This window comes from Melanaphis sacchari, unplaced genomic scaffold (assembly GCF_002803265.2).
Source record: "Melanaphis sacchari strain LSU unplaced genomic scaffold, SCAv2.0 Contig47_pilon_pilon, whole genome shotgun sequence".
NCBI classification, from domain to species: Eukaryota; Metazoa; Arthropoda; class Insecta; order Hemiptera; family Aphididae; genus Melanaphis; species Melanaphis sacchari.
This window is the reverse complement of record NW_020271320.1, coordinates 793,818-820,370: the sequence shown is the minus strand read 5'-3', so window position 1 is coordinate 820,370 and position 26,553 is coordinate 793,818. Positions and strand designations below refer to the sequence as shown.

General features: G+C 24.8%; 4 protein-coding genes across 6 annotated transcripts; 3 read left to right on the top strand and 1 right to left on the bottom strand.

Moving 5' to 3' along the window:
• On the top strand, positions 1–3,615 carry LOC112598330. Of its 2 annotated transcripts, none has more exons than XM_025344742.1 (5): positions 1–174; positions 484–1,125; positions 1,207–1,540; positions 1,616–1,728; positions 3,020–3,615. In XM_025344742.1, exons 2-5 carry the CDS (start codon positions 511–513, stop codon positions 3,251–3,253), a joined length of 1,296 nt encoding a protein of 431 aa, XP_025200527.1. In that variant the 5' UTR covers positions 1–174; positions 484–510; the 3' UTR covers positions 3,254–3,615. The 2 variants fall into 2 exon arrangements, with proteins under 2 accessions (XP_025200527.1, XP_025200528.1); XM_025344743.1 differs by lacking the exon at positions 1–174 and adding an exon at positions 181–392.
• Positions 3,616–5,116: 1,501 nt separating this feature from the next.
• LOC112598309 (RNA polymerase-associated protein Rtf1) lies at positions 5,117–11,734 on the top strand. The gene is made up of 13 exons (XM_025344717.1): positions 5,117–5,345; positions 5,438–5,714; positions 8,671–8,833; positions 8,890–9,128; positions 9,375–9,585; positions 9,646–9,720; positions 9,786–9,876; positions 9,935–10,017; positions 10,091–10,286; positions 10,353–10,447; positions 11,104–11,266; positions 11,332–11,496; positions 11,571–11,734. The coding sequence occupies exons 1-13, from the start codon at positions 5,289–5,291 to the stop codon at positions 11,667–11,669; spliced, it is 1,914 nt and encodes a 637-aa protein (XP_025200502.1). The 5' UTR covers positions 5,117–5,288; the 3' UTR covers positions 11,670–11,734.
• Positions 11,735–14,647: 2,913 nt separating this feature from the next.
• Positions 14,648–23,311, bottom strand: LOC112598310 (gamma-tubulin complex component 3 homolog). Its single transcript, XM_025344718.1, has 12 exons — positions 23,084–23,311; positions 21,926–22,044; positions 21,677–21,862; positions 21,379–21,591; positions 21,173–21,309; positions 20,933–21,084; positions 20,621–20,816; positions 20,344–20,548; positions 17,627–17,765; positions 16,615–16,835; positions 15,782–16,021; positions 14,648–14,892 (listed from the first exon to the last, which is right to left on the bottom strand). The coding sequence occupies exons 1-12, from the start codon at positions 23,145–23,147 to the stop codon at positions 14,731–14,733; spliced, it is 2,034 nt and encodes a 677-aa protein (XP_025200503.1). The 5' UTR covers positions 23,148–23,311; the 3' UTR covers positions 14,648–14,730.
• Positions 23,312–23,600: 289 nt separating this feature from the next.
• On the top strand, positions 23,601–25,933 carry LOC112598341. 2 transcript variants are annotated; one of them, XM_025344767.1, is made up of 4 exons: positions 23,604–24,319; positions 24,395–24,471; positions 25,433–25,612; positions 25,845–25,933. In XM_025344767.1, the coding sequence occupies exons 1-4, from the start codon at positions 23,860–23,862 to the stop codon at positions 25,869–25,871; spliced, it is 744 nt and encodes a 247-aa protein (XP_025200552.1). In that variant the 5' UTR covers positions 23,604–23,859; the 3' UTR covers positions 25,872–25,933. The 2 variants fall into 2 exon arrangements, with proteins under 2 accessions (XP_025200551.1, XP_025200552.1); XM_025344766.1 differs by having other exon boundaries at positions 23,601–24,471.
• Positions 25,934–26,553: the final 620 nt, after the last annotated feature.

Genomic DNA, 26,553 nt, shown 5'->3' with positions numbered 1-26,553 from the left:
GTGATGTAGTGCCAGTAGTTAAGTCACAGAATTAATAAATTTAGTATATAAATATTAATGTATTCTGTGATTTAATTATTAAAATTATTATTACCTATATTGAACTATTGGAATTTAGAGTCGAATACTTGTCGATTTTCGGTACACGATACGAAGTTAGTCAATTTGGAATAGGTAATTGTCGGCATTCGTTATTGTAAATCGTAATTCGTAATATACGGACAGATAATAATTAATTAAAAATTTTGTATTTTTAAAAAATGTCTCTTTTTTTAAAAACTTAAACCATAAATCGATCTTGTAGTATTTTAAATAATAAATTTGAATAAATCCTAAACTCTGTTATTCGCATTCTATAGGTATTTTTCAGTTTAAGACTGTTTCATTTCTAGGTAGATACCAATCGCCTATAATTTTTTATATATGTTGTTTTGTAGTTGTAAAATCATATACTATTAATATTGTAAATATTTTTTTATTTAGATGACAGTGTAAATACAAACTTTATAAATGACTTCAATCCCTACTCTGATTTTCTATGTGGCTATGGTGCTGGTGGCGTTTTATATCAACGATCGAAACAGTGCCAATATCAAATTACTTGAATTTTATGAGCATAATGTAAACATATCATTTGGGCCTTTAAAACTAGGAAACGATTCTTCTTGCAATGCACTTGATTTTCAACTGAATTACAAAAAGCATGCAGATCTCGGAGTATTATTTTCCAATTATGCTAATTATATATCCATGGTGAGTTTGTTCAAACTCTGGACAAGCCAACAAAATGATAAAATATTCTTTGGCACTCTAAAGCTCAGCGACAAAACTGTAAATGCTGTAGCAAAAGGGCCTGGACGTAATTTTTTTGAAATGTTTGAGCAAACAGTCAATCTTGCTACAGATATAGAAACAATTTCAACTTATGGCCAATGGACCTTATTACCGCTTAGTGGTGATAGTCGCAGCCTTGAAATATGTACAAAAGACATTAAATCGTTTCAAAATGCATTACTTTATAGTTTCTTCAACTCGGTTATTAGCGAGGATGGTGATAATAAAGCCCAGTCGTTGATTGAAGCATGGATTGCTGCACATGTGAGTGTTGAGCTTTTAGTTCTAAAGGTAAGTCAATATTTATGCATGTTATACTAATATTGAGTATAGTTTTTTGTTCAAATTACATTATAACCAATGTTTATATAGGTATTACATAGATATCGTTATGTACCAAATATTTATGCTACATGTGGTCGAGTTTATTTTGTTGAGGATTGTGGCCATACCTTACAATATCACATGAGTAAGATGAATTTCATTAATAGACTATTAGTGGCCAAAGAGTTACTAACATTGGCGTTGGAGCTTGCAGATGGTACGGCTCATAAAAATTATTCATTTTACCTTACCGATTTAACAGCTGATAATATTGCTGTACAGTTGGATAAAACATCAGGATTATTACAATCACTGAAAGTTATTGACTGGAGTGATGTTATAATTGTAGTTAATAACCATAGTATGAAGAAAACTGATAATGGTAATTTTTTACTAGGCACATTTAATTATTATTATATGATAATTTATTTTATTGTTTGTATACTTTGATTATTAGAAATGATACATGTGAGTAAACATATTGATTGTGGACTTGGATGCTTAGCTTATTCAAAAGAAGAAATTTGTCAATCAAGGGTTAGTGATCACAATGTATATGCTGTGTGCAAAGTGAGTTACTACTTTTTTTAATACTATATATTAAACATTGCTTATTTTAGCCAAACAATAAAAATTGGTACTGTTCTGTTATACAAGACTCCCTTTTTTGTAAAAATTGACAATTATGTAATCTAAAACTATTAAAATTTGACGCTTTCATATTTTTACAAAACACCTAATTTATTTTTAACATATCATACTTAGTTCTTTGTATATTTTTAAGTCACTCAAAGATGTTACTGATGTTAGATATGTTAATATAAATGTTATAAAGTTAAGTTTAAGCAGATCTAGTTTTTCGATTTAGGTAGAGAGCAATAATATTTAATAAATACAAATTAGCTATAAAACAAAATAAATAGATTTTGAATCTTAAATTATTATTACTGCATTAAAATCAGAGTAGGACTGTTAAGCTGTTTTTAACTAACGAGTAAATGTAATGTATTTGGACATTATTTAGATTATGGTAGTTGTGATAATAGCCTTGTGTCATAAAACAGGATAGTACCTAAAATTTAAAAAATTCACTTCTACTATTAAATTTTTTTAAGAAAATGTTAAACTATTAAATATAGTTTGTTATATATATGCATAGCAACAATCTATGTATAGATTTCTTATTACAGGTTATTTATAGAAAATAATAGATGGAATTTATATATTATTGAGTTTATAAATTTGTAAAAGAAAATGTGAATTATATTCCTTATATACCAAGGTGAAGAGCTCTTTTTATATTTGAATTTTATTATGGCTTATTAAAAGTATTTAAATAATTTAAAAATCATATAACTCATTTTAAAATAAACTTATGACAATAAATTCTTCATTCAAGTACAGTTCATATTATCCTCCACAAGTTTATTAATATGTAAATTTGCTTTAATATCAACTATATAAACGAGTTGTAAGAATCTAGTAAATTTATATGACAAAGAATAAATGTGATTACAATATCCTCTTGGTATATTTATAAAGAACACTTTGATAGACTTATTATTTGTCTCATTCTCATGACATACTATATTAAATTAATAGTTAATGAAATTAGTATTTATTATAAATATTTGATTTATAAATTGTTAGTTGTTTAATCTTGTCACTAATGTATTTTGTTACAAGTCACTAGTATGCCAATAAGATTCAAAAATAAATTTTAAGTTGATAAACATTAGATAGAGCTTACTTTAATATCTTTTACTGAATTTATTGTGACATAAGAACATTTAGTTTCATAGTTTCTATGTTTTTCTCTTAACATTTGTAAATAATAGATAATTATATTTTTAATGTTTAGGAATTCTTAAGCAGCGATGGTAGACTGTTACATGAAATAACAGACCTAGATGAAACAATCAAGTCACCAGAAAAGGAAGTCAAAAACCTTGCATCTTTATTGAACAATTGTCTGTGGAACTTCAATGTTGAAAAGCAATCTGAATTAAATAGATTAGATACTGCTAAATTGATAATAAAATCAATTCAACTTATTTATGACTCGGAAATATCTGATATTAATAATGATGGTTAATAAATAAAAGTGCATTTTAACCAATAATAATACACCAATAAAAAGTGGATAAAATATTGAGACTGAGTGTTCAGGCCTGCTAACACTGTGATGTTAGTGGTAAAATACAGCCGAACATAATTGACTTCAAACATGGTGGTATAACCAGGGTATAATGTTAGTACTACTGCTAACATTGTTTGTTGACCTTTAAATTTATTTTACCTTCAAAAATTAACTATTAATGTTAGTTTATTTACTTATAGTCAATATTATATTTTGTGTTATCCTAGATTATTTTTAAATCCTTAAAATACTATTAGTTCTACGGAAAATTTGTCTTTTTATGTAACCACAGATTTATTGTACTATTATATATAATTATATATATATTTGTTAAGCATTATTCCATCAATTTTTGAAACTAAAATGATTTTTTTTATTTTATCATTTTTATATTTAAGCTAATGATTTTGTTGTTTAAAATATAATATTACATTAAAAATTAAATAGCGTATGTTGTTTTCTATCTTTTCACATAATTTCAGGTTTGGTATACTCTAATCTAAGTGTGTGTGCATTACAATGACTATTAATCAAAAAATAAATAACTTAAAATATTAATAATTTCATTTGTAATTGTACATAATTTCTTAATGAAAATTTTTTCTTTTACCAAGACAATAACTTGATACTTTTATATTTATTTAAATAATAAAAAAAGAATTTAATGATTGATATTTATTCAACGGTTAGCCAACCATAGTTGTGTACCTCACTTTGTAGAAAGGTACTAAGCTACTAACTGTTAACAAAAGTGCTTTTGGTTTGAATGCTCAAAAGTGTAGTAAAATATTAATGTTCTACCAAAAGTTCATGGTTAACACTTCTGAGATACACTTATGGTCATAATTTTTATTTTTTTTTTTTTATCAAAAAACTATTGTTAAATATTATTAATTAGAATATTTATGTAATATTATAATAATAATTTATTGTTTTTTAGTTCTAATGTTAAGTTAGTGTAGTCATCATTTTGTTGTTTCAAGTCCACAAGAATAAGATACTTTCTATTATTTTTAAAAAAATACACACTTCTATTGGATAAAATTATAACACTTACTACCATTTTAGAGAATATAATCTCCCTACAGTGATCAATGATCAGATATGTACAAGCATTACTTATGCTAAAAGATCTTAGAATGCAATTTAATTAGTGTTTTAAATTGAGGTTCAACTGTTTACAGCATAATACACATGGATGATGGTTCTTACATCACGAAAAGACCTAATTTAATTTTAACTTAGTGGGGATGATACAGGTGCTGAGGTGCCAAGTTTATATGAATTCATTACAACAAATAGTTGATAGCCAAATTTAAAAGACTGGTGGTCGCAACGAGTCTTGACACCAGTGGTATTAGATTTTAATCCGTTGTATGTGAACATTTCACAGAAATATTGTAATTAGTTTCGACATAAATGTCATCACTATATATATATTTCCCCTTCTATACATTCGCCGTGAATGCGTGCCAAAGTAATCAGAATAATTAATTATTATACTTATTTAAATTGTAAATGTTATATCTATTGTTTACGACTTTATGAATTACGGTGAATTGAACAACGGCTGTCGACTGGAGAAATGGTGATAATAATAATAATAATAATATATACGGCGTATAATAATATGGTTTATCATTTACACGATATCAGTTGGAGAAGTGACTTAGATAACAAAATCCTGACTGAAAGCAGTGTATCTATTGGTACAATAATAGCGGGCACCGTTTCTCCGGTACATATGGTTAGTCTGTGAGCGCCTGCATAACGGACAGTGGCGTCGCTATGCGGACCGACTATCATTATTCATTATTATTTATTTTATCATGAGCTGCGGTACCTTCTTTTTTTTGTAGTCAATTTGTAACCAGAAATGTGAATAGTGATTAATATTGTAATTTATAAAATTATTTCGATCACCGTCGAGACCGACTGATCACCTTTTCGGACGAGTTTTTTTTGAAATCCGCTAACTCACAGCAGAACAATGGGTAAACACAAGAAGGCCATCAGTTCGGACGAGTCATCCGATTTTAGCGACGATGTAAGTTTAATAGTATTGTGTTTTAATGTGCACTCTAGATTATTCAACCCGTAACTTTGTGTTTATGTCTGTGTTTGTGTGTCTGTATGCAGGATATGAGCATGGCTAAGAAGAAGAAGCGCTCTAAAGCATCATCACCTCCTAGTCGCAGCTACACACCAAAAACAAAGAAAAAGTCCTCTAAAAAGCCAATTTACGATTCTGATTCATCATCTTTGTCTGAAGGAGAAATAGCCTCAGATGAGGAGCCAAAGAGAAAGCCACAGAACCGGAAGCGACCTGGAAAAAAATATGATATATCTGATGATTCATCGTCGAGCAGCAGCAGTGAGTCTGAAATCCAAAGTCCAGTTCAAGAGATTAGTCAAGGTAAGCTTATAATATTCATATTATACATCAATTTTGTTATTTTCATTGTATACAGTGAGTTCCATTTAATTTGATCATATTGGTACTGGTCGTTTCGATTCAATACTGGTTGATTCCATAAACCATTTTTATCTTTAAAATTTTTTTTATTTGTATACATAATATAACATAAAATGATACATTTAAAATAAGAAAAAGAAACTATCAATTTTAGTTAAGAGTTGAGTGTCTTCTAATTTTATATTATATTAAGCATAAATTTAAAACTATACGATATGTTATGAAAATTTTGTTCAAGTAGATGAAAGTAATTCAATTCTTTATTCAGTACCCGGTGATAGATCAATTCAACATTAGTAATATGAGATTTAGTTTTGGGGGTTTTTTTTTATTTAAATTATTGATTGATACTATAAATCAGTATTTATATTAAGTTAAATTTGGTGTAATTTCTTTATAAAAGATTAGGTTTGACACTGTTAAGTATTGTTCGTTATGTGCTAGAAACAAAAAATTATTAGGAAATTTACTATATTATGGCATGATACATTTTAGTCGATTGTAGTATTGTAGTCAAGTATAACTATTGTGTTTTACTAATACTTCATTTTACAGGTTATTTTTATAGCAAAAAATATAAATTCTATTTTTACTTTATAACTGTATGTATTAATAAATTTAATATTATTAAAATATATTAAGGAGAGTTAAATAGTACATAGCTTTTGTTAAGTATTACTCACAATTTTATATAACCAATGTACATATTAATAACACATTCAATTTTTTATACTACAGTCTTGTTATACATATATTTTTATTATTAAATTGTATTTAAAACATCTTTATATTAGTTAAAAGTCAAATGTTTATTTAATTGAATGGTTTTCATTATGCTTTCAAAATGTTAAATAGTGTTGTATTAAATAATAAATTAATTGTAAAATTATCAAGAAACTATTTTGTTAAAATTTTGGTATCATTGGTTTCATTATGATCACAATAACTTTAATTACCCATTACATTTTAAAACTGATTATATCTGAAAAAATTCCTTAACACATTTTAATGGCTATTCAGGATCAACAATATAGATCATAAAATTAGCTTTTGAAGTTTATAGATCTTTCTTCATTTAATAATCACTTAGGTATTAAATAGTTATAAATACTTAATTTCTCCATTAAATGCATCACATTTTTGTGTAACATACCAACCTACTATTTAATTATGTTTTAATGTCTATAGTAAATTGCTTGAATCATTTACAATTTAATTTTAAAATTAAACCTAAATACATAGTTATGTAAAATAATAAAAAATTTAGCCTTTTTCATAAATAAAGCTTTTGGTGCAAATATGAAGTTATATAAATATAATTATATTAGACGAACAACTATTAAAATTATTTCTTAGTTTATCTACAGCATATTATTAACTCATAAGATACTGATGTATTGAACTTAAAAGTTAAAATAAACAATATTACAGAATATAAAATTTTATCTTAATTTTAATGATAACTATTTGTTAACTATTTTCTTTGATTTAAACATGGTTGGTCTATGAATTTTTACTTTAACACTGTATTTAAATATTTTACTATCACCATACTTCTACTGCATTTTTATTTTATTTATATAATATGTCAAGATTAAATATTTGTTTTGTTCAGCATTTTTATGTTTATTTTATTCATACAATTTTTGGTAATATTATTCTGCTTTAAATGTTTATAGTTTCATATAATTTTCCAGTATATGATCCCATACTAGACAATTTTAGTATAAGGAAATTGCATAACATATAATATATACAGTAAAACCTCTCTATAATGGACCTTCCATAAGATAGAATTTTCCTTTTAACAAAATATATAAATATTTCTGGTTCAAATAAAAAATGTTTTTCAACCTTACTTTAATGCAAAACTATTTTTAGCTGAAAAATGTATTTGTTTAAAGTAATTCTATAATAGATAAATTTTACTATAAGCATAAAATACAAATTGTACACTGGTAAAATAAACCTATGTTAATACAATTTCTGAACTACCAGGTTATCATTTTCACTCATTATTATTACTAGATTTAATTTTCAGGTTTTATTATATTAATACTGAGTACATGCATATTATGAAGTATTAATGAATAAAAAATTTAAACTATTTGTTTAACACAGTTTTATATTAAACAGTTTTTGTGAACACTTGAGAAAAAAATCAGGAATTAGGGAATATTTAGTTTCTTTAGAATGTTTTAGAGTATTTTGTTAATTATGTTAAAAATAAATAAATATTTTACCTGTGAAATTTACTTTTATAAATTTTATTGCATCATTTACTAATAAAAAAAAAAAATAACTTTATTTTATGTTACTATGAATTTGTTTACTGTTTTTTATAATTATAAATTTTCTTATTTTTAACAATTTGTAACTTTTTCAAAAAGTTACAAATATTCAAGCGTGTATCTTTTTGTTAAAAATTTACATAGTTTAATGTTTATCAATTATTTTTGCATATTTTTCTCATTTTTTAAATAATATTGGAGATTCTTTCATTTTTTATTTTAATATACAAATCTTTAACCTATTTATTCATTCAGTTTTGTTATTAGACACAAAGAATTATTACATCAAAATGGACTTTTTAACACTTAGTTATATAATAAAAAAATTAATTGTTAAATTAATGATTTCTTTACTAAATAAGTTTAAATTTATTTTTTTAATTAATTTTTAATGTAACTATTTACTCATTGAAGTATTTATGTACCTAAGCGAAAACAATTTACTTATCATTAACCAGTGTAATAAATATTACTAGTTTATAATACATAAATAAACAGTACACACACTATATACAAATTAGTTTCATGGTTAAATTTAAATTTATTTGATTGAAATATTTTTATTTATGTTTAATGAACTTATTTTACTTTTACTTATGTTACAGTTAGTGAATCTTCTGAAGATTCTGAAGAAGAATTCAATGATGGTTATGATGAAGAGTTGATGGGAGATGATGAAGACAGAGAACGTCTAGCACAAATGACTGAAAAAGAACGAGAAACAGAAATATTTAAACGTATTGAAGCTAGAGAAATAATGAAAACAAGGTAAAATAAAATAATTTTATTACAAATAAGTTATTAATCCATTTGTTTATATATAGATTTGAGATAGAGAAAAAACTGAAACGTGCTAAAAAAAAGGAAATGAAAGAACAAAAGTCATTAGAAAGAAGTATGTCTTCAAACAGATCAGACTCGCCATATTCAAGTTCTATTCCTTTAGATTTAAAAGATCGTGTGAAAGAAAGAAAGAAAAATGTAGAAGAAAATAAAGGGAAAGGAGACAAAAAAGTTGCAATGACCTTGTTAAAAGCAAGAAGAGAAGAAAAACGAGAAAGAGGTTTGTTCAATTTTAATACTTTAAATAACGGTTATATTCAAAAAGAAATCTTTGTTAAATTTTTACATTAAAATCTATCACTTAAAAAAGAAAAATAATGCCATATTCTTAATCATTTAAAAAAAAAAAATATTTAATAAAAAAGATTTACAACAACTATTATGTTTAAACAATGAATTAAAGTTGATTATAATTACTGATTATTAATATTTTAACTTATGAATTGTATTTGTTATATTATCATAGAAGAAGAAAAGGAAAAACAACTTAAAAAAGACATGGAAAAAAAAGGAGACGATGATGATGAAGAAACTAGTGATAAACAAAATGATCAGAATCAATCTAAATTAAAAGCTTCAGATATTTATTCAGATGATAGTAATTCTAGTGATAGTGATACTAGTAATTCAGTTAAAAAATCAAACCGTCACTTCTTTGACTCCGACTCTGATACTAAGTAAAAAATTCTAATAAACTGTAGACAATTAAAATCATAGTAATGTTTCAACAATTTTAGTGAGAAAAAAGTACATTATATTACAAAACGAGAAGAATTGAATAAGATTAGATTGTCAAGATTTAAAATGGAAAAGTAATTCACCATTTTAATATTTATTTTTTTGTTGTCTATTCATATTTACTTAACACACTTTTTAGGTTTGTGCACTTGCCAACATTTGAGAAAACTGTTATAGGATGTTTTGTTCGTATTGGAATTGGCAATTATAATGGAGTTCCAGTTTATCGAGTATGCTTTTATATCGATTTATGTGTATAACATTTTTAATATTTTTATACTTTAAAAGGTTGCTGAAATTTGTGATGTTTGTGAGACAGCTAAAGTGTATCAGTTGGGAAGTACTCGTACTAACAAAGGATTAAGACTTAAGTATATAATTATTTATATTAATAAGTTATAAAGTTATATTTTAGTATCAATTCTGGTGTTGTTATTTTTTTAGGCATGGCACTAATGAAAAAGTTTTTCGTTTGGAATTTATAAGCAATCAAGAGTTTACAGAGAGTGAGTTTGTTAAATGGAAAGAACTCTGCAACACGAATCGAATACCATTACCTACTCTTGATGAACTTGAAATTAAAGTGAAAGATATTAAAGCTGCTCTGGCATATCAATTTAAAGAAGAAGATGTTGAACAGGTATTCAAGTTAATCATTTTTGAATATTAAATAATTTATAACATTTTAAATTAAAATATCTTTTAGATTGTTCGAGAGAAAGAACGTTTCAAAACAAACCCTCATAATTATGCAATGAAAAAGACTTCATTAATGAAAGACAGAGATGATGCACAGGCGCTGTAAGTATTAGATATACAATAATAAAATGTTGGTGTTGTAAATTTTAATAATAATAGAATTAAAAATTTGTACCTTATCTCATTTGTTCTCAACTAAAGTTTAATTTGTTTAATAAGTAAAAAAGTAATTATTGAGGTATTTGGTACAATAAACAAAAATGAAAAGGTTATTATTATGCTACTTCAGTTTTGAAAAGTAAAAATAGTTGTTAACAATTTAATAGAGAGGACCATGTAAGTTAAAGAAATGTGTTATTTTGGATAACATTGTTCATTTTGTTTTAATTAAAATGTAGAAAAATGTAAAACATTTAGTTTCATTTAATTTTAACATTAAGTTTAGCGAGAAATTGGTTTGTTTTAATGTAATAGATAAATTAGCTTTTAAAATTATTAGTGATAATAAGTCTTGTTTTACATTTAAAACAAATTATGAAAATATTAGAAACAACTAGTTAATAATTATATATAATGTGTACTTATAATAAAGTTTGATGATAAAAAAAAATATAATTTTTAATTTCATATTACAATTTGAAATATCAATAATTCAATCTAATATAATTTAGGATAAATTTGATTTTGGATACTTCAATTATTGTACTGTATCATTAGGTCTATAATATTTTGATACTTTTTTTTTTTTTAATAAATAGTGGCAAAGTAGAAGAAGTTTTGAGAATTGAACAACAGCTATCAGATTTAGAAGAGCGAGCTAATCATTTAGACAAAATGAGAACAAGCACAATATCTAGTATAAGTTACATAAATGATAGAAACCGTAAGCGGAACGTTGAAGAAGCTGAAAAGGCTATTCTGGTAAATTACTGTGCTTAATAAAATTCTAAGATTTAAGAAATATAATATTGTATTAAATATTATAGGAGGAACTCAAGGCTAATAAAGGGAAAAAAATTGATGACCCATTCACTCGTAGAAGTACCAAACCATGTATGAAGTTTAGAGCAAAAACAAATTCTGCTGTTGATGGTTCAATGGCTTCAGAAGTTGAAGAATCTAAAACTGATGCTGAAATTAATGACATTAAGGTAAATAAATAAAAATTAGAGTTTTAATAATACGATACATGAAGTTTAATACAAATTTTATTGATGGTTTTTAGAATGATAGTAGTTCATCAAAAAGCAATGTGATGAAGGGTGATGATTTATATGCAGTACATGATTTTGATATTGACTTAAACATACAGTTACCAATTTAGGTATATTATTTTAATATGTATAAAAAAAAAAAAAAAACAGTTCTTGTGAGTTATTTTGTAAATATATTAAGTAAAATAACTATTATAGAATCGTGACTTGTAATTTTTTGTGTATCTATGATTATATTAACTTAAAAAATTATGATTAGTTAAGCATTTACTTAGAAATTTGTGTTATTCCTCATAGATTTCATTTATGTAGTAAATGTACTTAAATATCATATTATATGTATTTATCAAAAATAATCTATATATATTAGATATAAGTTGAAGGTAATTAATAAAACATCTTTAATGTAGATCATTGATATGACAACATTGTAAAGGTGAAAACTGATATAATTTGGATTTGATGACAGTAATATTAATAATTAGAAATAAGTAATATATGTACTAAATTAATTGTTTATAATTTGAACAAGTAATAAGTTTTAGTTGTAGTGTTTTGTTATTATAGTTATAATAGCATACATTTTTATTATAAGAAAACTAAAATTATATTTAAATTTAATTTGCCTAGAAAATATATTTCTCATTCTTATACCCTAATTGTTGTTGTCATTACAAAGTAATGAAATAACAGTTCAATTATACAAATAGTATAGTTGAAAATAATTTATGTTTCTTGTAATTATTATACATGTCAAAACTTATTCAAAATAGTTTTTCCTACTTACTGTAACACTTTTATGTATGAACTTAAATAAGTATATTATCCAAAAAGTTAAAAATTTGAAACTAGTTAGTTTTATTAAAATAATTTTTTTTTTTTTTGTAATTTTCAATTCTTACTCATTGAGATGTATTTCATCTATTATTATCTAATATAATGAAACTATTAATTTCGGTTTAATTACATACATTTAAGATTTAGTAAAGTGTAATTGCTTAAGAATTGTGTTTTCATGGTTAATGAGAATGTTGGTATTTCATTCTCTTGCAGTAATTTTAGAAGGGTATTTTGATGTTGAATTTCTCCATTCCTTTTTAATGTTAATTAATTAATCAACAAATATAACTTTTAAGATAATTATAAATATTAATTGACTAGACTGTTAAAGATATTAAATCTGTTTTCACTAGTACTCACCATAAATAGTTCCTAATTACGACATTGAAGATTCAACAATTATTCTAATGCTCGTATTAACTATGTAGGTATGTCTAATGATTTTAGATTGTATTTTGAAGATTAATGCAGTTAAGATAATATTTAGAATACAAAATTAAAAATATTTCATAGTGATCTAAGAATACTATAATATAATATTACTATAATATGATTATAACAATTCGATTTAGTTTCCCTATTTTTAAAACCCATATGCGGACTATGTATTATTCTCTTATTTTAACTTTTCTTATGTTATTAATAAATTTGTATCAACAAATATTTTTTTTTTTATCTTTTTATATATATTATTTTATTTTTTTTTCCTAGGGAATCTTGAGTTTTGTTATGTTAATTCCATTTATTGTGTATAAATATAATTTTTTTGTTTCTGATATACTGTTGAGATTACTTTTCATGATAAATAAAACACAAAATATTATTTATATTGTGCTGTTTAACGGTATACAATTTTTTTTTTTTTTGTTTTGTTTTTATTTTGGTGTTACAAATTTCAACAGATAATATTTCATTTCATTTGCAATGTTGTCTTATCTTTAATATTTGCTGAAATGTTTTCAAAATTACAAAACTAAAATTAATTCGAAAATCATAAAACAGTGTTGCAATAGAAGAATGGTTTCAAATAATCATTCTCAACAGTTATTGGTTTAGTTTTTATTTTCTGGGAGTGAATTATTATTTCAAGTGTGATTGAATCATAAGGTCATGTGTTACAACTTACATGGTTTATTATGTCATGAATGTTTTGTGTTCAAAATATTATAATGTAATTTTTTTATAGTTTTGAAAATTTCAAAAATTATAAATTATTAAATTGATTAAAATTACAGTTAACAGTGATTTATTTTATTTACAATAGAAACATTTTGGTATTATCAACGATTATATTTAAGTTATGATAACAAAATCAATAATTGCATAGTATATTTCAATTATGAGCGATTGTGAGTAAATATTCTTGTTTAAAGTAATCTTTGTTTATAAGGATATGTGAACAAATTTATTTTATTTTATTATCATCAGTTGTTCTTTTACATTTTAATAGCAGCGTTTACCAAATTATGAGGTGAGTCTCTTTGAAAGTCACAAGAACTTCACAAGTGCGGTGTGAGGTAAATTTATCAATATTACCATAGATTATAAAACTATTTTACTATATAATCAATGATCATATTACCTATAGTGTTTGTAATATGAATTGTGTATACTATACAGTTTACATCAATAAAAAATGTTTCATTAATAAAAAGCAGGTGAGGTTAAATTTTTTATTTTTGAGAATGTTAATCTTTATTGTTTGAAAACACCTGTTCTAGAGTCATGTCAATTTCATTTTTAAATTTGTATTAATTCAAAAATAAAAACAATCAAGAAAACGCATGCACGTTAATAAATTGCTAAATATTTGTACTAGGTCAAGCCAATATTCTATTAATTTTTTGTGCTAAGCCGTATTAACTGTTCCGAGTTAACTATACATTGTTCTGGCACAGACTACATTTCTAGAGGGTAGAGGGAAAAGTGGTTGGTTGGTTCTACTTTTAATCAGTGATTAATAAGTTTATTTATGAGAATACTACTCTAAATCATCAAACATAATAATAAGATAAAATCATTAATCTTGTAATACAAATAAGTATATTATTTCTAACATTCAAACATACGACCTTCCGTAGACGAAAGTTTTGAAATTATTTTACTTTTGATCATTACGTTCGTATTTCTAACTCAAAACAAATATCCAACATATAAAAATAATTTTTTTCTTTTTTTATTTCCTAACAATTAAAAAATTATTCAATAACAATTAAATGTTAATTACAAACTTAAATTATTTATGTTTAGTATTACATCATTTGTTAGTTTTTATACAATAATAAGAAGACATGTAAGACATATGATGTATGCCATATAATTTTTTAATGACTATTTGTGAGATCTGCATAAATAGGTGGCACACTTTTCTAAATCTCGATCGTTTTTACTGTAGTACTTGTTGAAGTTTATACGGTTGGCCAACGAATGCAAAGCCTCTTGGTCATCAGTCGATACTTTAATGAGTTTTTTCAAAAATTTCACTAAATCAACCTAAAGCACAGACAAAGAGTTTTGATTAATAAATATCTTTATAGATGCATAATAATAGCACCTTAAAGTCAAAACTTAGATTTAAAAATTATTTGGCGTTACATATTTTTTATATTATGTAACAATTTGTAACCAGAAATAACTACTATGTAACCTTGCCGGAAAACCACAATATACATTTTTGGATTCCAGGGTAAACATGCCATGTAAGTACACCATTTCTGAACTCATCATATACATTAAGACTTTTTATTTGTTATTTATCTATATGCAAATGCTTTATAGTGTTCTGTTGTCACTCTAAGGCTCCATCTGTTTAAACCACAAGATCCTTTAGCCTTTCTTAAGAAATTAGTGGCATCATTAAATTATTATGTTTTTGGTATGTAATTTAAGTGCAACTAAACTTTTCTTGCATAATTATTTTGAATAGTAGTTTTTTACTTATGTCACATATTGTGCTTGTTGATGCTTCTAGATATAAGAACATGATTTAATATTGTTTAGTGTTAGAATTGTTTGATTTGTTTTTTTTTTTATAAACAAAATAATTGTTTATTAAATCTTTATTGAATAAAAATATACACCAAGTACCTGTAGGTAAATGGTTTGTCATTTAAAAAGTTATAACCCGATTACTTTTGTATCCACGATACTCAAAGCCTATTAATAAATATTTAACAAGAATAAAGCGTTAGGTTATCACGAAAGCGCCATTTATATGTCAGGTGTGCACACGAGTGCATCTAATGGTACTTTTTGATTTTGTTTATGGTTACAAACTGTTCCATAATAAATAACATAATACAATACAATTTTTAAGTCAAACCGTTGATTTTGGGACACATCTTAAATATATGACAAATCAATAAAATATAAATTATACTACCTTATACGAATTACTGATTTCCTTGATGATATTTTCATATCTGTCAACTTCTAACAAGAATGCCTCTTTTGTTTCTGCATCATTGTTCTCAATTTCATTGCACGTACCATGCTCTTCGATATACTTTTCTAGGTCTTTGCGTCTAATCAGTTCTTGTTCAGATTGGCTATGAAACCTTTCTTGAATGCCTCGAAGTTCCAATACTGATTCGAATAGTTGACGCATTTTTTTAGATAAATCCTGTAAAAGGAACAGTCTATTAAGATTTAGGTTATTATCAGTTGTGTATCTAAATATATTATGTCACAGAGGAAAGCAGCAAATATTGGAGTTGGATCTGAACTTATAAATTAAACATTAAATCCGTGATGGAAAATTAAATTATATTAGAGTATAGTATAAGCATCCTTATAAGTCCTCCAACTAACATTTAACTAATAAACTATTTAACTCTAATAAACCTTTATACCTATAGGCGGGTTAAAATTTTGAGAAAGCTATAGCGTTCCCTTACTATCAAAATTAAACAGTGCAAAAAAAACAATACCTTTTATGTCATATTATTAGTAAAAATTCATATGAAAATAATCTACTCCACAATGAAACAAACAATAATGTTATTTGTACATAGTTGCATATAATAAATAAATAATAAGAACATTGCTCGATGTACAATATTGTAAAGCATGTATTTTATGCTAGGTTAATATATATTAAGGTTGATAATAATATTTAAATTGAGAGAAGTTATTTTTTAATGTGTGAGAGTGGGGTTTAAGCTAAGTTTTCTTCACAGAACTATTATGTCAGTAATAAAAACATTATCAATTTACATGAGTTTCTTCAGTTTGTACTGATCTCTTAAAGATGTTTTTTAAGAACTGGTTATGCGCTTCAATCACTGTCTCCAGCAAGGACGCTTTGTTGATAGCCTCTCGAAAGTGTTCCCATTCAGTTTCTATGACATCAGATAACACATAAAACTGTATTTGCCGTACACTATGCACCATTTCTGCCACCAGGTTGTTGGTCCATTTTAGGGCATATCGTATTTCTGAAATTTAAAATTTAATACAGTTCAATTAGTTGAGTCATTTTTTTTTTGATTTTATTGAACGAATTATGGCATGCAACTACCCAAAATTTTAATTTGATAAAGCGAATTTCAAACATGAGGTTTATTTTTGAAATTGTAACTGTTGTTGTATAATACATATTATGCATTTCATTACAGGGCAAAATTAAAAGTAACAATTTTTTTGTTGATTAGAAGACTTAATTAAGTCAACAAATTTTGAAATATATGGATGTCTATAGCGCCATTTAGTCTATACATACAGATTTGTTTTTAAGGCGGGGTGCTATTTTAGTTTCTTATAATATAGGTGTAAAAACATTTCATAAGGTTATTCCAATAACATCAATTATTGCTAAAAATCATCAAATTATTTTCAACAAGGATTTCTTTTATTTAAAATTAAACACAATTATATCATACATGACATATAATAAGAAAGTGAAACAGAAATTCATTTAAACTATGTCTAATATCCATACATGAATATTGTATTAGAATAAAAAAAATTTCCAGTTTCTGGCAAAGCTAGTAAATATATATACTGATACATAAAACGAACGTATATAATAAAATGTTTAATGAGTAAGTTTAACTTGCATAAAAATTTTTTTAAAATATTTAACCATAGCCAAGGTTATGCTATTGAATAATACACAGAAAAATTTTAGATGAAAATTGAATTGAGTTGTGAGTGCACAACCTACTAAACTTCCCCAATGATATTCCTGTATTAAAGTTGCTTAAATAGTTATATTATACTTTTTTACCTGGAATTATGTGGTATGAAGTTTTAATTTGTAGATTCAATTCCCTCCACATTTGTGATAGCACAAAATCTATTCTTTTAAGACGCCACAAAAAAACAAACATAATTGAATACCTTCCACTTCCGCTGAATTCAAAAATCTAAAAATAAACAAAAATATTTTAGAAGAAATAATAAAATTCTATTTAGTTATTAATAATTTCTGAATAATTTTTTTTAATATATTCAACATATTATATTAATAGTTATAAAGATATCAGTATTGGTGAATTAAATCAACATCTCTAATTTTTTTGAGTAAAATTTATAAAATTATTTTGCATTTAACTACTTTTTTTTATTTTTATAATGATGTACCTATAAAGTTTATTTAGCTGAATGTTTATTCACCATTCATTTTTTAAATGTTATAAATAACTCAATGGACCCAGAGAATATACAGATATAAATTAAATATGCATAATAATTAATGTAATACATGATTTATATTTAAATACAGTAGGATTATATAGAAAACAAGAATTAACAAATCTACATTATTTAGTGTTATGAATTGAAATTAATTTTTAAACAATATTTCATTTTGAAAAGTGAAAAAAAAAAGACATAACTTGACATTTTTTTTTCTGCAAGGAAAATTAAGAAACCAAAAAGAAGTTATTGGGTATACTACATAAACTGTTTAAATTTTTTTTTCTAGATTTAAAATTAATATTTAGAACGCTGTTAAGAATGATAGGTAGCTATAGTAAAATATTTTAATAAATAGCATTACCCAAAATTAGTTACATGTATTGGCCAGAAAAATGTTGTAGCCATCCAAAAACATATCTATGTTATAAATCAACATTTTTTAATTTCTTTTCTAACATTAATAAATATCACTTTTACCGGATAGAAAATAAAATAATTGAACTTGTTCATAGAACATAGAATTATATCTTAATGCAAAATTTGATACATTTCTAAACAATATATTTTGTTATTTAACAAATTTTGTGGCTGGTATAAATTATTCAATTATCTCCTGATTAAACTATACACCTAATGATGTAAATGTGAGTAATTTAATTAATGTATTGTGTTTAATATTAGTTGTGATACATTATTTTATGAATTTAATCTACTTTTGTTTTGAATGATTAAGTATTTAAAATACAAAAAATTATTGAAAATTTAATAATATCTTTATTAATAAGTAAATAATGTAAAAATGTTAATTATTTGAAGAGCTAAGAGGTTTGACTAATAACATAAACAAAACCAAAATAACTTTTAAAAATATTAGCAATAGTATTTAAATTTGTTTGTAGTATAATTATTGAAATACATATAATTATGATTATTACTGTTATTTTCCTATTATTGACAAATTTGAAGACTAACAAGTTTCATTCTAATTTTCTGGAATTATATAACAATTAACATGTACTTAAAACAAACTTTTGTTAATTCTCGAAATCATAAATTTAATCTTTACAAAAAGTTATTGAATACTACCAAGGCAAGGCTGAATTAGATGATAGACATTAAGTTTAGGGTCATAATTATAATATTGTTTTTTGTTCTTTATACTATAAGAAAAAATAGTTAAGTTTAAAAATAAAAATATTATTTCAGGAGATATATATTAAGTTATTAAAGGGTTTTATTAGTGTTCAACAAGATGAGTTCAAATACACAAAAAAAAAGACAAAATTATCTTAAAAGCATACGAGGAGTATAAAGATAAGAATTAACTTATAAACTTAATATTTGATTGAATCAACTAAATTATTCAAAAAAATTTAAAGTGAATGTATTTTTACCTATTATTGACCAGCTGTTAACTTCAATAAGTTAAAAATTTGATACAAATAAAGAAATATTTAGTCGATTTGGATTTTTTTGGAAATTTAAATAATCTTAGCAACAAAAAATTACAAGATACTACTAAAAAATTTATAGCTATATATCAAGATTACTCACATGAATTTCTTTATGTCAAAATAATTCTTTTTTTCTGAATTTATAAAACTTTTTCCGTGGCAGTAGAAATGAGTAACTGGCATTGCATGTACAAAATTATCAATTAAAAAAGATGTATTGCTTTTTTCAAATGTTGAAATCACACTCACACGTACTTAATAATTATGGTCACCACTTATAGGAGTGAATGAACATTTTTAAGGCCAAAAGTTATAAAAATAGACTGGGAACTTCAATTTATGGAGATTGTTTAAATTGTTTATCAGTTTTGAACACTGAAGTGAAATTGGACAGTTTATCGTTTGATAATATTATAGATGTCTAAGCAGATAAAAAATCAAGGAAAATAACTACTCAATTTGTAAAATTTTATTAAATACAATTAAATTACTGTTTTTTTTTTTTTAATTTTAATTTTTAAATATGAATAAAAAGGTTGGTGCAATATACTCATAAAAGTTTTTAATTAATCATTATTTAACATTTAACACATTAGATTTAGATTATTTCATATAAACATACTTATAACTACTACAATACAGCAACTTATTAATTTAAAACTTCATAGACCTACTTTATAAGTAATAGTATTTGTATGTAGTAAACTTACAAATAATGGAAATTGAGTACTAGTAACTAAATACATCTAAGATCCTTTTATATTTTCCAGACTACAATAATTACACCTACAGTCTTACGACTCTTAAAATTTATCATTGATTTATTCTTACATCTAAGTATGATACATACCGTTTCCAAAGGACCACCAGTCGAATAATTCAATTGAAATATATCCCATCCACAATCTTCTCCAGATGTTAGTAATAATTTTACATCCAGTGTTTTTAGTATTATAGGTTCATCATATTGAGCATTGCTCATTCTTACAGCAGTGTCCAAAAAATTTCTAAAGGTATGAGGACCAAGTGTACCTGAAGATTTATCTAAATGAGGCCTATTGCAAATTAATAAATGTTAGAATACACATATTAATGATACAATAGATTTTCATGTAATTGAAACTCACTGGAGAATTTCTAGCAAGCTTGTGACAAAGTCTCCTTGTCCTAAGAGCATATAACGCCGAAGTCCTTCGAAGTGTAAAAATAACTTAAATTTTTCTTTTAAAATATCCAGTACTACAGTTGAAGATTCAGTACAAGCCTTGTTAATCAAATCAGAAATAATGCTACCTTGTTCTAACATTGGAAATAAATCTTTATCTAAACACAATATATAATTATCAGTTAATGAAGCTAATAAAACTAAATATTTACTTAATACTTATGTTTCAGAGAATTTAAAATAATTAAATTGATAATTTGTTAGGTTTACTCACCTCCAGAATTTCGAAGATCCTTTAGAGTTTTCCTAGATGGTGTTAAATCAGGTTTACTTTTACATATTGTGTGTAGAAAATTTATATACCTCCCAGTACGAAAAATTCTATTAACATCTTCTTTCGTAAAAAACGTTGGAACCATAGACTCTCTTTAACAAAAATCACATTAATCAATATATTTAGTTTATTTATTTATTTATATATTATATTCGTAATAATAACAAGACAGGTACTGACCGAATTTTATATCGATTATTCCACATATCAAGGTTATTGACGTCTGGACATTGATAAATAAAAAATTCTTCATAATTATCTAAAAGCTCTCCATCAACCATCCAATGACACATAATCATCATTAATGGTCTAGTTGCCTAAAAATTTTTAAATACACTCATAAATTTTACATAACATCATGGTTTTAATATGTTACTATCACTTACAACTTTAATCATATTAGTAGCCATTTGTTGTAAATAGGGATTAGCACAGTATGCAAATGGTGCAATAACAGATACTAGTTCACCACCACGTTTAGTACCATCAATCATTTTAACTGTGTATGCCAAATCCTGCAATTGCCCTAACCAAAGTACAGACCAACACAATAAATTTCCGAGTGAATATTGTTTGGAATTTTCATATGCTTCATTAACCTGAGATAAAAATGTTTAGATAAATGTCATACTTATGCAATATATCATACTATATATAATATATACAATAATACAATTGAATAACCTCTTTTTGCAATTTATTAATACTGTCATAGTAAATACATAGTTCCTCGTGCAAACAATGTGCTATTCCTGAAGCTACCGAGCCATTCTTGTTATCATTGTTGTTTTCAATATATTCTTGCACTATGTTATGAAGATATCCAAGTTCCATTAGTCGATTTACTTTGCTAGTTTGGTAAAAGTCTAACTATAAATTAAAAAGAATATATAATAGGATAAAATGCAATTTTGAAATGTATTAAGTATATACTGGTGCTGTCACAGTAAATTGTTTTTCGTTTTGATTGAATACTATCCAATGGCTATCAACTCCTTGAAAACAATATAAAAGGCTTCTTATTATTTCAATATCAGAAATTGTATCCATATCTGAAATTTTTTTTATAAATAAAAATATTAAAAAAAAAAAAAAAAGCATGGTGTAACAAAATGTACCTATCTTATGTTGTATTATTTCTTTTTACACTAATGAATAGGGAAATCAGGAGGTAAATTCATGTTTGATGGTCAATGAAATCTTTCTTTAGCAGAAAGTTATGTTTCATAAAAACCATTTTAATACAATAGTGTTAGTCTGGTTTTATATATGTTAAACCACTGAACAAAAAATAGTATAATGAAATATTTAAATCAATATCAGAGAATTACAAATAACAAAATATTTTTGAGTTTGTTTCTATCTTCAAATTGTGTGAAAAAAATGTTGTATATAGTTAAGCGTTTATGTCATAAGAACAATGCAAAAACCTTACGATTCTTGTTGATAAAAGTTTTGTCTAACACAGAAATACAGTCCAGTTGAAAACTAAACTATGATTGGTTTACTTCGAATGTACTAACATCGGTGGATAATAGACTCAGAACATTATTGGAACATATTTCAAACTATAAATGATAACAATGTTTCTGATTCCAAGTCAAAATTTTCTGATCAACTGTCAGAAACCAATCTAAAACTGGTTCAATGTTGTATTGAAACAACAGTCTGATAGTTTGAGTTTATATTTTTGGTGTGTTGAAATGGAAAAAACTACTGCCTATACTATCGCTAGTATTGTGATAGCTTAACTAAACATAAAAGATAATCAAATATAATTTCTTTGACTTAGAATTTTTGGATAGGAATTATATGGGTAAATGTTTAAATGTGATTTTGAGAGAGGGTTTGTCATCGGATGGAACAGCAGGTAGAGATTTTTCTGCTTCTTCTAAAAATATTATGTACAAATTTACGATTTGAGTTGAAATAGAGTGGCGACACGTTTATAAAAAACAACTGACTAATAATTGTAATAAAACGCATTAACAACATTTGATCGTCTGTTCTAATTTTCTTGATGATGATAATTGACAATAAAATAAAACTACATGTTAACATTATATAAACATAATACTGTAAAATAATTACCTTCTCGTTTAATCGTTTTAACAATCTTAGGAGTTGACATTTTTCGTAATGAGTCCTTGTTCATTTTCGAGTACAGATGCTTATTAATTTCTAATCATTTATTAACAACACGTCAATATTTACAAGCAAGAATTACTTTTTCATAATTACACGGAGAGTTGGAAGTGAAATATAAAAATATTAATATTAATTAAATATTATTAATTATTATATTAATATATTAGTATTATGTTTATGTTTTCAAACGTTATCATAAAAGTTTTCAACAAACGTTCAAAAACTTATCACTTAAGAGAGCGAATCGATGAGCGAATTATGTCGTGTTGAGCGGTATCACAGTTTTTTTAACAGCATTGTCGGCAGACAAAAAAAAAAAAACCGCGCCATTTAATCGTTATTTGCAATTGATAAGGTGAATGCTGATTATGAAAGTGGTAACATGTAAGTATTAACCATATACCACGAACATGGGCCAGTAGGAATGATTAGGATAGCGAAGTATGTTTTCAATGTTTCAGACGTTTCAGTGAACAAAGAAATTGCATTAGTTCATATCAGTGTTTTCTTTACTTGGTGGCTTCAGACTTGGTGCTTACAATTTGGTTCTGGCTAATATCTATACCGCCCGTGTCATAAGTGCAATACTTTGATTACAGTTTATTGATTACATGAATAATATATTCAATAATTTTATTATTTACTTTTAAAGATTTTAAATGCCTTACCAGTCATCAATGTCAAACATATTTATTTTAATCGTTTAAAAATTTAACCCAATGATCTTGTTTCATTTTTTATATTTTAGTATTTATTCATACATAATGTCATACATCAATAAAAAGCTAAATAGTAAAATCATGTTGGATGATGAATCTGTGTCTGATAGTGATTACTTAACATCTGTCTTAAGTATAGTAAACGGTTACTGTAAAATTAATTTAGTTGTACCACAGACTAGTTTATTTTATGCCAACGATAGTTTATTGCCAATCAATGCCAAAGTAAACAATACTACACTTAATAATACAAGCCATAATAGCCCAGTGATTAATGCACCCGATAAATTGGGAAATATGTTAAAAAATATTGACCTAAACAGTGATGAAAATATAGATGACAAGAAATTTAATTCACCCAATAAACCACGTGCTGATGAGTTTCAAATATATTCAAAACCATCTTATTCAAACGATAGCAATATTTTAGAGAAGGAAAATAAAAATGAATCACCTAAAGGTAAAAAAAAGAAAAATAAATTTTATAAGGGTTCCATGTCAAACAACCAGACTATAGTATCTTCTATGTATACAGATCAGAATTGCTCAAAGGAATATCTTAATCAGTTTGAAAGTGAAGCATATGATGTTGAACGTTTGAAAAAAGAACAAGTAAGAGGCTTAAAATTTATAAGATATAGTTTAATTAACATTTCATTTTGAATATAATTTATTTAAACAACAACAGTAGAAACTGTTTATAATGACATTCAAGGGACTAGTCAAAATTGGTCATAATAACCAAAATGACAAAAATTAAATTAAAAACTCTTTTATATACATACAATGAACAAAATATTTTATTACAATAACATTTTTAATGTGTTATTATGTTATATTTATGTATATAAATCGTAAATTTAATTCATATAGAAAAAAAATAATAATACAATTTTTTAACATCTAATTATTATGTATTTATCAAATAGCCTATAAAGATATACGTTATCGATATACAATATACATTATTCTACGTATATATAGGTTTTCTTACTTTTGCTATTAGTGTTTTTGCTGTTAAAATATTTCGCGATTTTGACTTTCAGATTCTGTTATAAGACTTTCGATTAAATTATTAAAGTCATTATAGATAAAACCTTTTTCCAATAAAATCAAAAATAACCGTCATAAAATCCGTATAGTCATTATACAGATTTCATTATAATCAATACAAATTAGTACATACAATATAGGAGTTTTGCTGGGACTTGCAATCTAAGTCATTACAACCGGTGTCATTATAAACAGTTTCTACTGTAGTTTTAAATAGTTATTGCATATTTCATAAAAACATGTGTTATAATTTGTAGAAGTTTTAACAATTCTATTTAAATTTAATTTACTATTAAAATTATTTTCATAACTATATTAATATAATATTTTATCCTATTGTATTCTTTAAGTAGAAAATTCCTGTACTGATTTGATACTTATTTTCATAATTGTTTTGAAATTGAGAAATTCTGTATGATTTTATTAGTCTTAACAATAGGTATTTTATCTATATAATACTTTAAATAGGTATATTTTAGTATAGCATAAAAAAAATTTACATTTTTTTTTTAATTTTTAGGAACTAAGAAAAAAACAATTGAAAAATATCAAAAATAGTATAAGAAACAATGGTTATCAAACAAGAACTCGAGCATCGTCCTCGCAACAAAATCCTGAAAACGAAATTACAAATGAAAATGTACCACTCCATTCTCAATGTCCTCTATGCTTTGTATCATTTCCTACGCCTGATATTGAGGTAATTTATGACTTTTTTAATTTTGCAACTATTGAGTATATACTGATCCTTCATAGTAACATGTAAACATGGTAGTTATATCTTTGTTACAATTACATTTCAAAACTTATTCAGATAAAATTATATAAATACCTAATGACAAACAACAGTTTTATGTTACAAAAGTGAAGTAACTTTTTTTCCTTTCATTTTTATTTAAACAATAATTAATAATTATAATTTTGTTTTACAGGCACATGCGTCAGAATGCAGTATTTAAATATCATTGCACTATTGTATTTAAGGGATTATTATTAAATTAAAGTTATCTTTATTTGCCTATTTATATTTATTCTTTGTGTTCCTTACTTAAATTAATAGAATAATTTTGTAAGTTTTTGTTAACTTAAAATTATAGTAGTTAATTAAAAATCCTAGTTTATTTTTTTAATGTATATTATTTATATTAAGTGTAGACATATTATGGTCTACTAAAATTTACTAATCTGAAAATATGTAGTGTTCAAAATATATGTAAAAGTATTTTATGGATGTGAAAATGGCAAAACAATTAAATGAAATATAATAGCTTAAAATCATGACGTGTTATACACACTAATTTTAAAATTTTAGGCTCCAAAATGCTGCTTTTCTATGTTAATGATTTAAAGTTAGAATTTAGTGTTTATACATAATTAATGGGATTAACCATTTTGTAGAATACAAAATAGTGGTGTGGTTGACAATAAGATTTAGTATAAGTCATAAGAGTATCAGTAATTAATGGGGCTCGGATGTTTATGCACTAAAAAATTACGAAATATATAATCAAAATTTGCGCTAAAAATTATAAAATATGCATTTTTAACGAATAAAAATGACAAAATATGTACAAAAATTTTTATTATTTATTTCAATACATTTTTTAAATTTACATAGCGTTTTATTTACTTTAATTTACA